The 13,639-nt window shown below is 42.3% G+C and overlaps 4 protein-coding genes across 7 annotated transcripts in view; 1 reads left to right on the forward strand and 3 right to left on the reverse strand.

The window, feature by feature from the left end:
* The window catches only part of LOC121864927 (peroxisomal membrane protein 2-like), an 8,009-nt gene extending 4,763 nt beyond the window's left edge, over nucleotides 1-3,246 (forward strand). Inside the window, exon 7 of the mRNA XM_042364130.1 lies at nucleotides 3,044-3,246. The gene's annotated coding sequence lies outside the window, so the exon portion shown is untranslated. The remainder of the gene's footprint in view (nucleotides 1-3,043) is intronic.
* The window catches only part of LOC121864925 (ras-related protein M-Ras-like), a 22,421-nt gene extending 16,516 nt beyond the window's left edge, over nucleotides 1-5,905 (reverse strand). The window contains exon 1 of one of the 2 annotated variants that reach the window (XM_042364125.1): nucleotides 5,726-5,905. In XM_042364125.1, the coding sequence (XP_042220059.1) occupies nucleotides 5,726-5,813 (88 nt within the window). In that variant the 5' untranslated portion in view covers nucleotides 5,814-5,905. The remainder of the gene's footprint in view (nucleotides 1-5,725) is intronic. The other variant, XM_042364126.1, reaches the window with a different exon arrangement.
* LOC121864922 (DNA ligase 3-like) overlaps nucleotides 5,756-13,639 on the reverse strand; it is a 22,389-nt gene continuing 14,505 nt past the window's right edge. For all 3 annotated transcript variants that reach the window (XM_042364120.1, XM_042364121.1, XM_042364122.1), the window contains 2 exons: nucleotides 6,167-6,230; nucleotides 5,756-6,025 (listed from right to left, as the gene is read on the reverse strand). In XM_042364120.1, the coding sequence (XP_042220054.1) occupies nucleotides 5,909-6,025; nucleotides 6,167-6,230 (181 nt within the window). In that variant the 3' untranslated portion in view covers nucleotides 5,756-5,908. The remainder of the gene's footprint in view (nucleotides 6,026-6,166; nucleotides 6,231-13,639) is intronic.
* On the reverse strand, nucleotides 9,821-12,638 carry LOC121864923 (acyl-CoA synthetase short-chain family member 3, mitochondrial-like). The gene has a single exon (XM_042364123.1). The coding sequence runs from the start codon at nucleotides 12,473-12,475 to the stop codon at nucleotides 10,397-10,399; it is 2,079 nt and encodes a 692-aa protein (XP_042220057.1). The 5' UTR covers nucleotides 12,476-12,638; the 3' UTR covers nucleotides 9,821-10,396.

The raw sequence follows: 13,639 nt of genomic DNA on the forward strand, positions 1-13,639 counted from the left end.
TTTAATTCACAGTGTCACATTGTAGACGGTGTGTGTCATAAGAAACACTAATTATACTTGTCTATGTACTTAATATTGTGATGGTTTAGTTAGGTCTTAAAGTTGTCACTTCTCCCTCAATATTTTGTTTACGTGTGCGGCCACAATAGATATATATACTGTACAGGCATACCTCGACTGATAAAGGTTCCATGTTACAAAACCTTTCATAAATTGATCCTTCGTTATTCATGGGACGGCTGTTTTTTGTACTTCATTCCAATGAATCGTAATGTCTTTGTGAATTTCTTCTTGCAGTGTACATGCGTCCCTAGATTTCCAAAAGGAGATCCACCCCTGAAAAAAACCTTTGTAAGTTAAGAGATGCCTGTACTGTCCTGTATTAAGAGAAAAATATAATCAAGAAACAGTAGACTTATCATACATCGTAGTTCACAGTTCAGTTGTTGGCGGAATTCCATCAACGTTTTTGGTAATGTTGGGCGTCTCCTTGAGGGACACGTAGGTAAGGTGGGCTTGGGGGTTTAACATATACCTATTAATAACTGTTGCTACATCAGGATCATTGAAATGAAATTAATTTTTATATAGGAAGATAAACTAAAAAAAATGGCCTTCAATGGTTATGTTCAATATGTATTAATTATTGAAATAAAAGATACTAAACAACTTTGTATATAACTGATAACATTAGAGGAAGATATCAGACTTTTTAATCCAGACCTCGATCATCTTCATGGCTCCAGTGTTAGTACAGATCCTGACCGCCTCACTACACGCCACTTACCAGACTTCATACCTCTGACTCCTGCCAAACAACAGAGCCTGCTATGTGTGTGGGCACACTGCGCATCACAAGAGGTGTAGAAAAGACACTCGGGTGATGTGTAAGGGGTGCAGTGTTGAGCTGTGTCACATTCCTTCCTCTGGCGAGTACCACGACACACTGCAAGAGTTTTGAAACACTCCTGCAGTGTGTTCATTTGTAGAGTGCTGTATACCGTTCAGAGTAACAGTTACAGTTGTTTTATGAGTACCATATAAGTAGTTTGTAAATGAACCAAACAAGCAAGCCAGCACAGCACAGGTATTCCTGCCTCTCACACAGCAGTTTCAACATTACCACATGTTTATGTCAATAAATTAAAGTTCATGTGAAGAAAGTTTTTTTTTCATACACCCATCACATAAAAATATACAGTATATGAATAATTGAATAAGATAAAAAAAGAGAAATATGGAGGTGGGAAGTGAGGGTGTGGAGGTCAGACGGCCAGCAAGCTCACCACGTGGCAGCCAGTCTTGGCGATACGTCATAGACCTTTTAATTGCCTTAAGAATTATGTCACTATTTTTCCCTTGCTTTGTGGATGATTTGGGACCTATCTGGAGTGGTTTAGAAAATATAATTTTTTATGACCAGAGGGTGGGCATGAGGGTCTGGTACAGTGACGGGTTTATTAACACAACAGAACTCAAATTTTTAAATTGTGAACCCAGATCCTACAGGACCAGCATGTAAGAGAGTACAGTACAGTTCCTTTGTATGAATTTTGAACCAAATCCACATTTTGACCTCGGATGCTGAAACAATGGGTACGGTAATAGTCCAGTCGTCATTTTCACGATAAAACACATTTTCTTTGGAAACTGAAAACTAACATGTATAGAGCATAATGATGGTCTATATTACAGAGAAAATTTACATAAGGGCAGTTTAAAATTTATGGGCATTGCAAAAGTAATTAAACTTTCCTGGAGTCAATTGAATATGTAATTATCCAGATATTAAATTTTGGACAACAGATCCTTAATCAGTATGTTCAGGAGTAGTGTACCTATACTGAGATCTTGAAGAAAATTACACTGTCCACAAATTTAAAATTAACTTTATATACATTACCTCAGTAATATATTCTAAGTTCACCATTTAAACCGGTTAGTTTCACTTTACAGACAGAAGGCATTACTGTACCTTACATTTCAGCACACAAGATGTTAAAATTTTGTCATCCTTGATATACTAAATATACAAAATGCATTAATTTCCAATTCCAAGAGAAGTGTTTTATGGCCAAAAGAACACCAAAGCTAAGCTCTTGCTCTTCCTGACATAATCTTGACAATTTTGATTTTGTTCAAATCTTCAGTAATGTACAGTATAGATACTTCTTGACATGTTGATGCTTCACCACCATGTCAAGGAAAATCTTTACTGAGGATTTTAAAAATACCAAAGAAAACAAGCCATTACAGTACAGTATTAATTTTGTGGAGTCACTGTATACAGAGACATACAATAGCCCTTTCATATCACTTTCTACACTGGTCTTGAACTGTTACATAGATATGATACTCAAATACTGTACCACCTTTGATTAAATTTACAGTAATGTGTTCCTTCTATGGAAAGAAACTACAATTAAGTAAAAATTATCAAAAAATGATTTTGTTTGCCTTTAGTGTGGTGTAGAGGAGACAGTGCTGACCGACAACAGCTGCACGGCGACTCAACGTGTGCCGGCCAGGTCTTGATAATCTTCACATTAGTTAATAGGTGTTTGTTGGGTCCTAGATTGATCCTCACTAAACTTATATTGTAATAACCCCTTGTGTACGGGCTCCCCTCTGAGTTGAATAAAATCGTCTGCAGTTAACCAAATACACCTGTAAAATATTAACAGTGGCATCACTAAGGGGTTAATCTTCAAGAAGGTCAACTATGAATGGCTTAACATAATCACAAATCTCACTTCCATTCTCACACTACTTAACTCCTTCACTACAGGACGTCACCTTTAGTATTTTATTTGGCCTAATACTAGATGATTATATGGAGTCCTCGCAGCCAAGCAGTTAAGTTAACCTCTTACAACTTATGTTTCTACCTTTTAATATTGTACTGTACACATACTTGTTATATTCTGCCCTTATTGGCAAAGATTGATCTCATTCGGGTAAAATTGCAGTACACACCAGGCTAATTTAACTTATTCAAATATTTTATGAACTAATTTATTTATTTAACATTTCAACATGACAGGACAGAACCCAGAGGAGCTCTCACACACACAGTCAGTGAGAACAGTGACTGGTGTTGTTGTGGTCAGGGTGAGGAAGAATGATGGAGATTCACTTCAAAGAATCCTGAATAATGAAGTACAGTACTGTACCTGCACAGCAAAGATATACTATAGAATATTAACAAATATTCATAAGTAGTTAATAAATCATAATTTGGTCTTTGTTTATTTTTTATTGACAAACATTCAAGCTTCATTATTCACTTACAAAATTATAATCAATCAGTAAGTAAGGTGGTCCCTCGATAAACTAACGGTTCAATTAATGAAATTTTGGTTAACGAATTAGCTCCCAAAAGGATTTTCAGTTCCATTAACGAACAAAACTTCGATTAACAACAGCCTTACGAGAAACACGCTTTGTTGTGCGCATCAGCCAATACAGTAATCGGTTCTATGTTTACATTTGTTTCCAGTGGAGTAAATATCAAGAAAGTTGTGCTCTTGAATATTTCTGCATTTTTTATATTAAAATTATTGGTCATTCTGAAATTTAGTTAACATATTGATAATATACAGTGCAGAAATTATTATGAAACATGAAGAAGGCATTAGAACCAATGCACTCTGTAAAGAATATGGCATGTCATCATCGACTGCCTCTACAATCAGCTGCCGGGAATACGACATACACACCTCAAAGTACCCGTAAGTTAAAATATAGTATTCTATTGTTTTTTATTAATTATTATACAGTATACAGTACTGTACAGTACTGTATTTAGTTTATATTTAATGTTTTGTTAATTCTATTACCGGTATACAGTACTTTGTATGTATACTTTTTCTGTGAGTTGGAACCAATTACCCAATATCTAATTGACATAATAGATTCAGTTAACAAAATTTTCGGATAACAACAGACTCTGTGGAACCAATTGTGTTCGTTAATCGAGGGACCACTGTACTGTACTTTCTTTAATAAGTACGAGCTCTAACCTCTCATAAACCCAATCAATTATATTATTTTTTTTTTAAAAACGATCATGTCATCAGCCACGACAAGAGCCAACAAGAAAAACAATTTTTATACGGAATAATTCACCAGTTAGTTATTGTCTCAGCCACATTCTGCACAATACACTACTATAAACATACTGAACTACCTGCTAGATGCAATATATAAATACTGTACAGTTTATTCCAAGGCACACATGTATGCATTCTCTAAAGCCTTATTGTCACATTCTTCACACACACAATGTCATATCTGGTTCACAAACACACACATCTAAAACTTAAGGTCATAGGCACAATCTAATACACAATATGATGTACTCTGGTCTGTCTTTAACTAGAAAATAGGAAGATCATAAATAAAATCAAGAGCCATCAGTGGAATAACATCCCCATGACCTGTGACCCTACTGGAAACAAACCTCTGATTGCTTTGTTGGTCAGTCTTGGTCAAATTACCAGAATAAAGTACACAAGTGCAATACTACTGCTTAAAGGATTAACATTGTTTGTATACCTGCACTGTCTGGGTACTGTACATTGTATACCTGCACTGTCTAAGTACTGTACATTGTATACCTGCACTGTCTAAGTACTGTACATTGTATACCTTCACTGTTTTGTTACATTGTTTGTATACCTGCACTGTCTAGGTACATTAGTTGTATACCCACAAAACCTATGTACCGTACCGTACAGTACAGTACTGTATATACTTGTGTTGTCTATACACATACTGAACCACTGCTAAACTTGTATGACTATTGTACTGAATAAACATTATCCATTACTGAGTACAATGATCTACTGTACTGTACTGTTCCTGTATCTATGAAGGTCCTGTGTAGGAAGCTTCACTAAAATACCCAAGAGTGGACAAGACAAGGCTATGTCTAGGAATGGGTAGACAGACACACACACCAACAGCATAATCACTACACATCCTCATAAATTTTTGCGGCATCATTGCATATGACTGTAACCATGCATACATCGTTCAGTTCAGGGCTTACACACACACACCTGATAGCAGTCTCACCTATAAGGTTTTGTGACAATTAATGCACTTAAACATACATCATATAAACAGCCTTATGAAAGGACATTTGATCCCAGTATTAACGCTAGAGCTGCATTACCATAGTACAAAGATATCTCAATGTTCATTTTGAGCAATACTGCATCAGGTAACTATAAGGAGAAGTAACTGAGAGCAACATTCAGTGTATCATCAAAGCCTTATAGCATGCAGGAGTATTATGACTTAATCTAGCTGCCATTAAGTAAATTACAATAAGTAGTTTTAACATCAGGTACACAGAGACACAAACTGGCCTTATGGATAATAACTCAACCTTGCCTTTAAAAAATTACAAAATAATAATAAAAAATCTATCAAGCTTTTCTTATAACAGAACTAATAAATTTTGCCTCGAGTACAGTATATACAGTACTGTATGCTGCTACATAATACAGTACATAAATGAATACATACCTATAATTCTTCATCTTTGTAATCATACAGTAATGGTCCACAAAACTTGATGCATAGTTATAAAATATCTGGCTGGTGTGCAGCAATGTCATTCACTACAGCAGGTAACATGGAGAGCAGTGCAAAGACACCTGTGTGGGCAGCTGTGATTGTATGTGAGGTAGTGTAGTGACAGTCTGAGCATGTTGACTGTGTAGGGCCACCAGTATTACAGTGTGTAGGGCCACCAGTATTACAGTGTGTAGGGCCACCAGTATTACAGTGTGTAGGGCCACCATAGTAGTACAGTGTGTAAGGGCCCTCAGTACACTACAGTGGCCACCAGTGTTACAGAGGTGGGTGAACTCAAAAGCCAATATACAAGTAGGATCACTTATATACAATACAGTCTGGTGGGCTGGCGGCTCTGTAGCTTGATACTGTCCCAGAGCCAGGTAGTCGTCACCCTCCTCGTCTCTGTAGTACACTGTGGCAGCGTGGATGACACACCCTAGAGGGGGAGGGGGATGAAACACCGATTTATAATGTGTGTAAAGTAAGAGGTTGTAAAATGCAATCATAACATCCCTTCTACAACAGAAACTAAAACCTCACCCAGTGGAGGACAAGTTAACTAAGGAGGCCAACTCACCTGGTCAATAATGAGATGAGTAGCTTCATGTGACCTAAATTTAGGCAACACTTCTCCTCCATATCTGTAAATGTAGGTCAAGGAACAACCACCACAATTCACAAACAGTTTCAAGTAGATTCTATGGTACATTATTAGATGTAAAAAAATGTCCGTCTTTGAGTTTATATGTAAGTCAAACCAATCTTCTCTCATTGACGGGCCCTAAAACTGACCAAGGTGTTGAAACTGTGTCTTTTCTTTTTAACCTCTTGTGTATGGTATCCCCCTGAGCTTCATAAATCGTCTGGTATTAGCCAAATAAAATGTTAAAAGTGGCATCCCTGTAGTGAAGGGACGGCACAGCATAATTAAATTTTTAAATATTCTAAATATCTTTTAATTATTTCAAAGGTCATTAATTAGCAATAATTACTAAAAATGTTAAATTGTGAACCCAGATCCTTAATCAGCATGTATAGTACCCCTGTAGTACCTTGGTATGAAATACAGTATGAACAAAATCCATGGTATGATCACAAGTTCCAAAACGTAAAGTATTAATGTGAGGCAAACAGTATTCTGACGCCAAACGATTTTTTTGGGGGGAAAAGTGAAAACTAACGTGTTTATATTGTAAAGATAGTCTATATTTCTAAGAAAATGTATATAAAGGTGACTTAAAACGTATGGGCACAGAAGTTAATCATCTCAAACTCTCTATAAATCCAACACAAAGTTAACATAAGTAAAATCTTAACACCTCAGGGTGGGGGAGAGGCTTTACACAAGGACATAAATAGTCCGGCCCGGCCTTCCCAAGAATAGGTCATTGCTAATCACCTTTCTTGACGTTATCCTTGTCATCATCACTTCAAGGGAAACATTAACAATAGAAGGATTGTAATAACTGGTTGACTCCCATACCTGACCGACTGATTAAGGAACTGATTGATTGATGCTTTACTGAGTGGGATGATGACAAATTAATATATGGGATTACCTGAAGATTGGTCCCCTCTCCCAAGCTCATTTTATCATAAGATTAACCACCTTCCAGCTAACCTAACTTGAGGGGATTTCCACAGATTTTTGGGGATAATACAGATTTTAGGGTACAGTAATTTCAGGATTTCTATTTTAAATTTGATTTTAATAAGGTGAAAGCACCAATTTTGGGGGGAGAACAGATTTTTGTGGAGATTTTAACGATTTCTATTATAAACGGATTTTTTTCAGGGTAACAACACAGATTTGAGGAGAACTAACAGGTTCTTCTGAGGCAGTGAGAATGGTGATGAAGTGAGGATAGTGGTGGTGAGGGTAATGGTGGTGAGGGTAATAGTGGTGGAAAGGTAAAGAGGGTGTGAGTATGGGTGATGGTAGTAGTTGTGGTAGTGATGGTGGTAATAAGTACTATGGTAGGCCAGTGGTGGGTGTGTTATCAAGTTGTGGTGGTAAGTGTGTTAACGTGTCCTGAGTGACTGTAATGAGGTCAAGCCATCTCTCTCTCCTCCACATATCTTTCTCATTCCCTTCCTCCATGCCTCTCTCTTTCTCTCATCTTCCTTCCTCAACCTCTCTCACCCCCCCCATCACTTTCCCTCTCTCTCCTCCCCCTACCCCACCTCCCCCTCCCCCCACCTCTCTCCTCCAAGGTCAGGTCAGCCTTGAGGGGTTGAGTGGGTGATGAGTTAAGTTTACCCTCCCACTCAAGTGCTTTTGAAACCTCCATACATACATACATAGACACACAAGGATAGACCTAGATAGATAGATAGAGGTACATACATACATACATATAAACAAACAAACAAACAGACAGACCTAGGAGGGAGAGAGAGAGATCTTAACACTAGTATAAAAGGTGCTATTAACGCTCTCTACTCTCCCCACACTTCCGTCCTTCCTGGTCAGTGTGTCCAGCCAGCCTCTGTGGTCACCAAGTAGGAGGGAGAGGTGTGGGAGGGTGGGAGAGAGTGTGAGCTAATGGTGGGTGTGAGAGGAGGTGAGGGAAGGAAGGGAGAGGACTCGAGGAAGGTTGAGAGAGTGAGTGAGGGAGGGAGATAAGTGGTAGCAGTAGTGCAGCTATTGTCCCCCGTCTGGTTCAACCACTAGTGTGAATTATATCATTGTGGACTATTATGGTGGCTGTGTACTGTATACGATAAGACATACCCTCTGCTACACTACACCTAACCCTCACAATAATTATTAATATAAAATACAATACACCATTACAATCCCACCCCATAAAAATATGACTCTAAGCATCGAAAAAAATATGGCCGGTTTACTTAAGACGTCACGACTCCCTTAGCAACCAAAAAAACCAAAACCAATCATGTTCGACTTTTGGTGGTTGCTATGGAGGCAAATAAGATAGCTTAAGAGATAATGTTTTGTGGAATATAACCAAGATTCGCATGCTGTTTAACCCCTTAGTTTATTTCACCTTAACCTCACCCCACCCCAAGAATTTTTTCTAGCTTATTTCATGAGGTAAAATAAGCTGTTTGGGAGAGTTGGTTATCACATGTTTATATAACACATTGCATCATCGTCTCTGGCAGCTCAGATGACAAGGGAGAGATAGACAGGGAACAAGGAACAGCATATTAACGTTCTCTTATGATGTTAAGGTAGCACACGAGGCTAATCTGTCACACAAGGAAGACTTGAGTCTCTCTCTGTTGGCTACACATAACAGACGCTCGACATAACAGACTTTCGCTTGAGGACGATGGTTTAACCCTTTGAGGACGATGGTTTAACCCTTTGAGGACGATGGTTTAACCCTTTGAGGACGATGGTTTAACCCTTTGAGGACGTTTCAACCCATCAATCACGTTTTAACTGGAGTGTACTGTACATACATTCCTCCCGAGTTGTGTTAGTGTACAGTACAGCAGTGAACATGACACCTCAGTAAGTGTGGTGTAGTTTCTGAATTTCACCCACTGAGTGACTGAAGGACAATATACACAACTTTATTAACAAACTATTGACTTTAATAATTATCAAAATGTAAACAGACTTCATAATATATATATAATATTAAGTATAATTAGTATTAAATAAATATCTCTTCCCTAATACCAAGTAAGCTCTTTCAGTAGTCTCACATATTGTTTATATCACAGTATCGTTAACGTTAATAATATACTGTGTGTGTATTGGTAAACGCTCTCACCACCACCAGGTCTACAGCTCTTATCGCCCTCGGTCACAGTAACTGATAAGAGCAGTTGTGTTGGCTGTCACATGAACATAAGACAAAAATACGATTTATCTTTCTAGGGCAAGTTGTGTTTTGAAGTGCAGTGCATGACCTCCATTACAACCACCACCCCCACACTCAGTGGTCACGTCTGTACTACACCGGCCCACCCCACAACTCTTTAATAAGCTCTTCGTTACCTTACTTGACCTGAATGTGTCCTCAACACCACTGCCGTACAACTTTCACCGATCAACTTTTTCTGGGTGTAGATTTTCATTACCTTGAAGCATCTTGGGGTGGTGATAGTGTGGTGGGGAGGTGGTGGTAGTGTGGCGAGGTAGTGGTGATAAGTGTGGTGGGGAGGTGGTGGTAGTGTGGTGAGGTAGTGGTGATAGTGTGGTGAGGTAGTGATGATAGTGTGGCGAGGACGTGGTGGTAGTGTGGTGAGGTAATGGTGATAGTAGTGTAGTGAGGTAGTGTGGTGATGAGATGGTAATAGTCGTGTGGTGACGTGGTGGTGGACTGGTGTGGTGGTATTCTTGATGCGGCAATTACCACCATCTCTCAAACCTCTAGATGCTCTATCACGATCCTCACTACACACTTAACCACTAATGAAGGTTCAGGCAACAAAACCTAACCTAACTACACACCTAAAACCATCACATTTCATTATCTAATTGATCTTCATTACACATCAACCATTAACAAAACCTAAATTAAAAACACAAAATTCTGTACACGTCCAATTTAACTTTCACTTTAAGTCAATAATAACTACGGCGTTCCTCGTGGTTGGTATCTGGTGACAAGAGCGCGTGGTGTTGTGCTGAAGGCTGGTCAACTTTCTTCATTCCTGCCTTATGTGTATGTTATCATGGCTGGATTGGATTTGGTTGGGTTGGGTTAAGGTTAGTTTGAGGTTATGCCAGATGAATTTAGTAATCAGTTGGGTGGGTTATTCATACGCCTAGAACGTCGGCTCTGTGGGCAAGTCAGGGATTTATGGGGTCAGGAGCGTGGGCAGGTCAGGGCTTTATGGGGTCAGGAGCGTTGAGAGCGAAGCCGCGTCGTCTGAGAGCCATCAGTATATCGTCATAAACAGAAGGATCCTCGATGGTGGGAGGGATCTTGATGGCCTTGTCCTGGGCCAACTCTGCGATGCTCTTCCTGGCGGTCTTGCCGGAGCGGGTCCTGGGGAGGCCCTTGACTCTGGTGCTCAGACGAAAGGCCGCCACGGGGCCCACCAGTCGCCGCACCACCTCCACCAGCTCCTCGGATATTTGTTGCTCCGTTGACTGACATCCTTCCTTCACTACAAACAACCCGAGAGGAACTTCCCCCTTCATGGCGTCGGGGACACCCACTACAGCAACGTCCACCACTTGTGGATGCTCCAGCATGGCCTCCTCCAGGGCCAAGGTGCTCAAGCGATGTCCCGCCACGTTAATGACGTCATCATCACGTGATCTGACCCCCACGTAACCCTGCGTGTCACGCACACCTGCGTCCATTGTGTCGTAATAACCCGGGTACTGCGTGAAGTACGTCTCAACGAACCGTTCGGGAGCGTTGTGGAGTGTACTCATACAGCCCGGCGGCAGCGGCAGGCGGCACACTATCCTCCCCAGTTCTCCCGGCGTGGCCTCGCTGCCATCATCCGTTATAACAGACAGATCGAACCCGACGAAGGGTTTACCCGTGGCGCCTCGAGGGGGGTGTAGTGACATGCCCATGCCGGCAGCGTGGGCGGTGATGGCGTAGCCCGTCTCTGTCTGCCACCAGTTGTCTAACACCGGCACCTGGAAGGTGTCGAGGGCCCACTCCCGCGTCTCGTGGTCCAGCGGCTCACCGGCCACAAACAGGTACTTGAGGGAGGATATGTTGTACTGACGACCCTCGCTGGCCTCGGGGTCATGCCGAATGATGGCCCGCAGCGCTGTGGGGGCCGTGAACATGCCCTTCACGCCATGCTCCTGCACCACACGGAAGAACTGGCCTGCATCAGGAGTGCCCACCGGTTTGCCCTCGTATATGACGGTGGTGTTGCCGTTCAACAAGGGGGCGTAACAGATGTAGGAGTGGCCCACGATCCACCCCAAGTCCGAGGCTGCCCACCACACGTCGCCAGGGTTCATGCCATAGATGACTTTCATGGTCCAGGGCAGTACTGCTGCGTGGCCGCCAGTGGGCCGCACGATGCCCTTGGGCTGGCCAGTGGTGCCGGAGGTGTAAAGGACGTAGCAGGGATGGTGGGAGGGGACGGGCCGAGCGTCAGCTGGGGGTGATGTGGCCACCAGGTCGTGCCAGGCCACGTCCCAGCCAGGGGTGAGCGGCGCCTCTGGCAGCCCCTCCCGCTGCAGCAGGACACAGTGGCGAGGCTTGTGTGTGGATAACTCGATGGCCTCATCCAGCATGGGCTTGTAGTGCACCAGGCGTGACGGCTCCACGCCACACGAGGCGCTCACCACCACGCTGGGATGCAGGTGGTCGATGCGGGTGGCCAACTCCCGCGCCGCAAACCCCCCGAACACTAGGGAGTGTATGGCGCCCAGCCGCACTGTGGCCAGCATGGCCACCACGGCCTCTGGCACCATGGGCATGTAGATCATGACACGGTCACCGTAGCCCACACCCAGGCTCGCTAAACCTCCCGCCAGGCGAGTCACCTGTTCCAGCAGCTGGGAGTACGTCATCCTGGTGACGGAGGCGGTGACGGGGGAGTCGTGGATGATGGCCGTCTGGTCACCTCGCCCGGCACTTACGTGTCGGTCGACGGCGTTGTGGCAGATGTTGAGCTCCCCGCCCACGTACCACCTGGTGAAGGGCTCCTCCGAGTTGTCCAGCACCTGGGTGTAGGGCGTGTGCCACTCCACACACTGCCCCACCTCGTCCCAGAAGGCCTCCCGGTCATTAATAGACCGCCAGTACAAGTGGTCGTAGGTACCTGTGGGGCCGGGCGTGGTGAGGGTCCTCCTGTTCTCACCACCACTACACCACCGCCTCTCCAACACTGACGCTGGCCGTGACCTCACATAAACACCTGCTGTTCTTGCTCTAACACAACCACTAATTAATCTATTCATCCCGACTCCGCGCGTCAACATTATCCTCAGACTGTATCCACTACGGTACACCACAAGCTCCTCAACGACCCAACAGAACCGTCACTCCTTCTACCTTAATGCCATTATCAACAGCTGAAGCAGAAAGTTCGTACACACACGTGTTCACTCATACACAATCACAGCCTCGCCGTCAACTGCATCGTGATTATCCGTACAAACTAAAAACAAAAAAACAAAAGAAGAAGAGTACTATAGCAACCATTCCACCAAACACCACCATCGCACAGTGTTGTTCAATATTGTAATTGTGTTTATAAGTTTCCTACGTCTGGCAGACACGATAGTCGTTTGGTGGGCAATAACGAGACATTTAACGTCACCCCGTCAAGGCCATTTATTCCCTCGCTCGTTCACCAGGATGGGAGTTTAGTTCTCTCAATGTTAATGGCAATAAAATTATATAGAGGATATTTCAGAACACGTTGGAGGTAATGGAAGGGAACGGAGAAAAACAAAACAGCGTTAAAGGCAAACAATACCAGAGTAATGTTATGTGACGGAAGGGAGACTCTACCACATGAAGTTGTTGGCATTACAGGTACATAACATATACACAGGCACGCAACTACACCAACACCTGACCCTCACTCCCGCTACACATACTAACCATGCCAATATCACCTCCCGATGGACAACAGTAACAAAATAAACACAAAACGTAAATATCTACATCAACGTTTTCCGCCATGATGACAACCCATACAAAAATTTATAATCTATGAGCCAGGAAATAAAACACGCAACAGCGATTTAAACCACAAACTACACTAAATGCTTCGTCAGTGTCGCATTTATAATAAAAAAAGAGGAGGGGATTTATAACGAAAACCCGAAAGTCAATCAGAGTTGGTAACTTCATAACCCGAGTTGATTATTACCACAAACAAAGAGTAAAGGGAGTCTGTATGAGCCGCCACCCGCCTCAAACAGTTCAACAATTCGTCCATCACCCGCCAATTACACCTCCACTGACAATTATTTTGATATGTATGTGTGAGCTTTGTTGACTTAATAGTTTACTACTATTAATAGGGGTAAAACAACAATTACCATCGATAAAACTACTACTACCGCTATGACGAATTATTATTACTACTACTATCAGTGTCCACGAAGGGGATAGGATATATTACTGTAGGTTAA

This window comes from Homarus americanus, unplaced genomic scaffold, assembly GCF_018991925.1.
Source record: "Homarus americanus isolate GMGI-L3 unplaced genomic scaffold, GMGI_Hamer_2.0 scaffold2539, whole genome shotgun sequence".
Lineage (NCBI taxonomy): Eukaryota > Metazoa > Arthropoda > Malacostraca > Decapoda > Nephropidae > Homarus > Homarus americanus.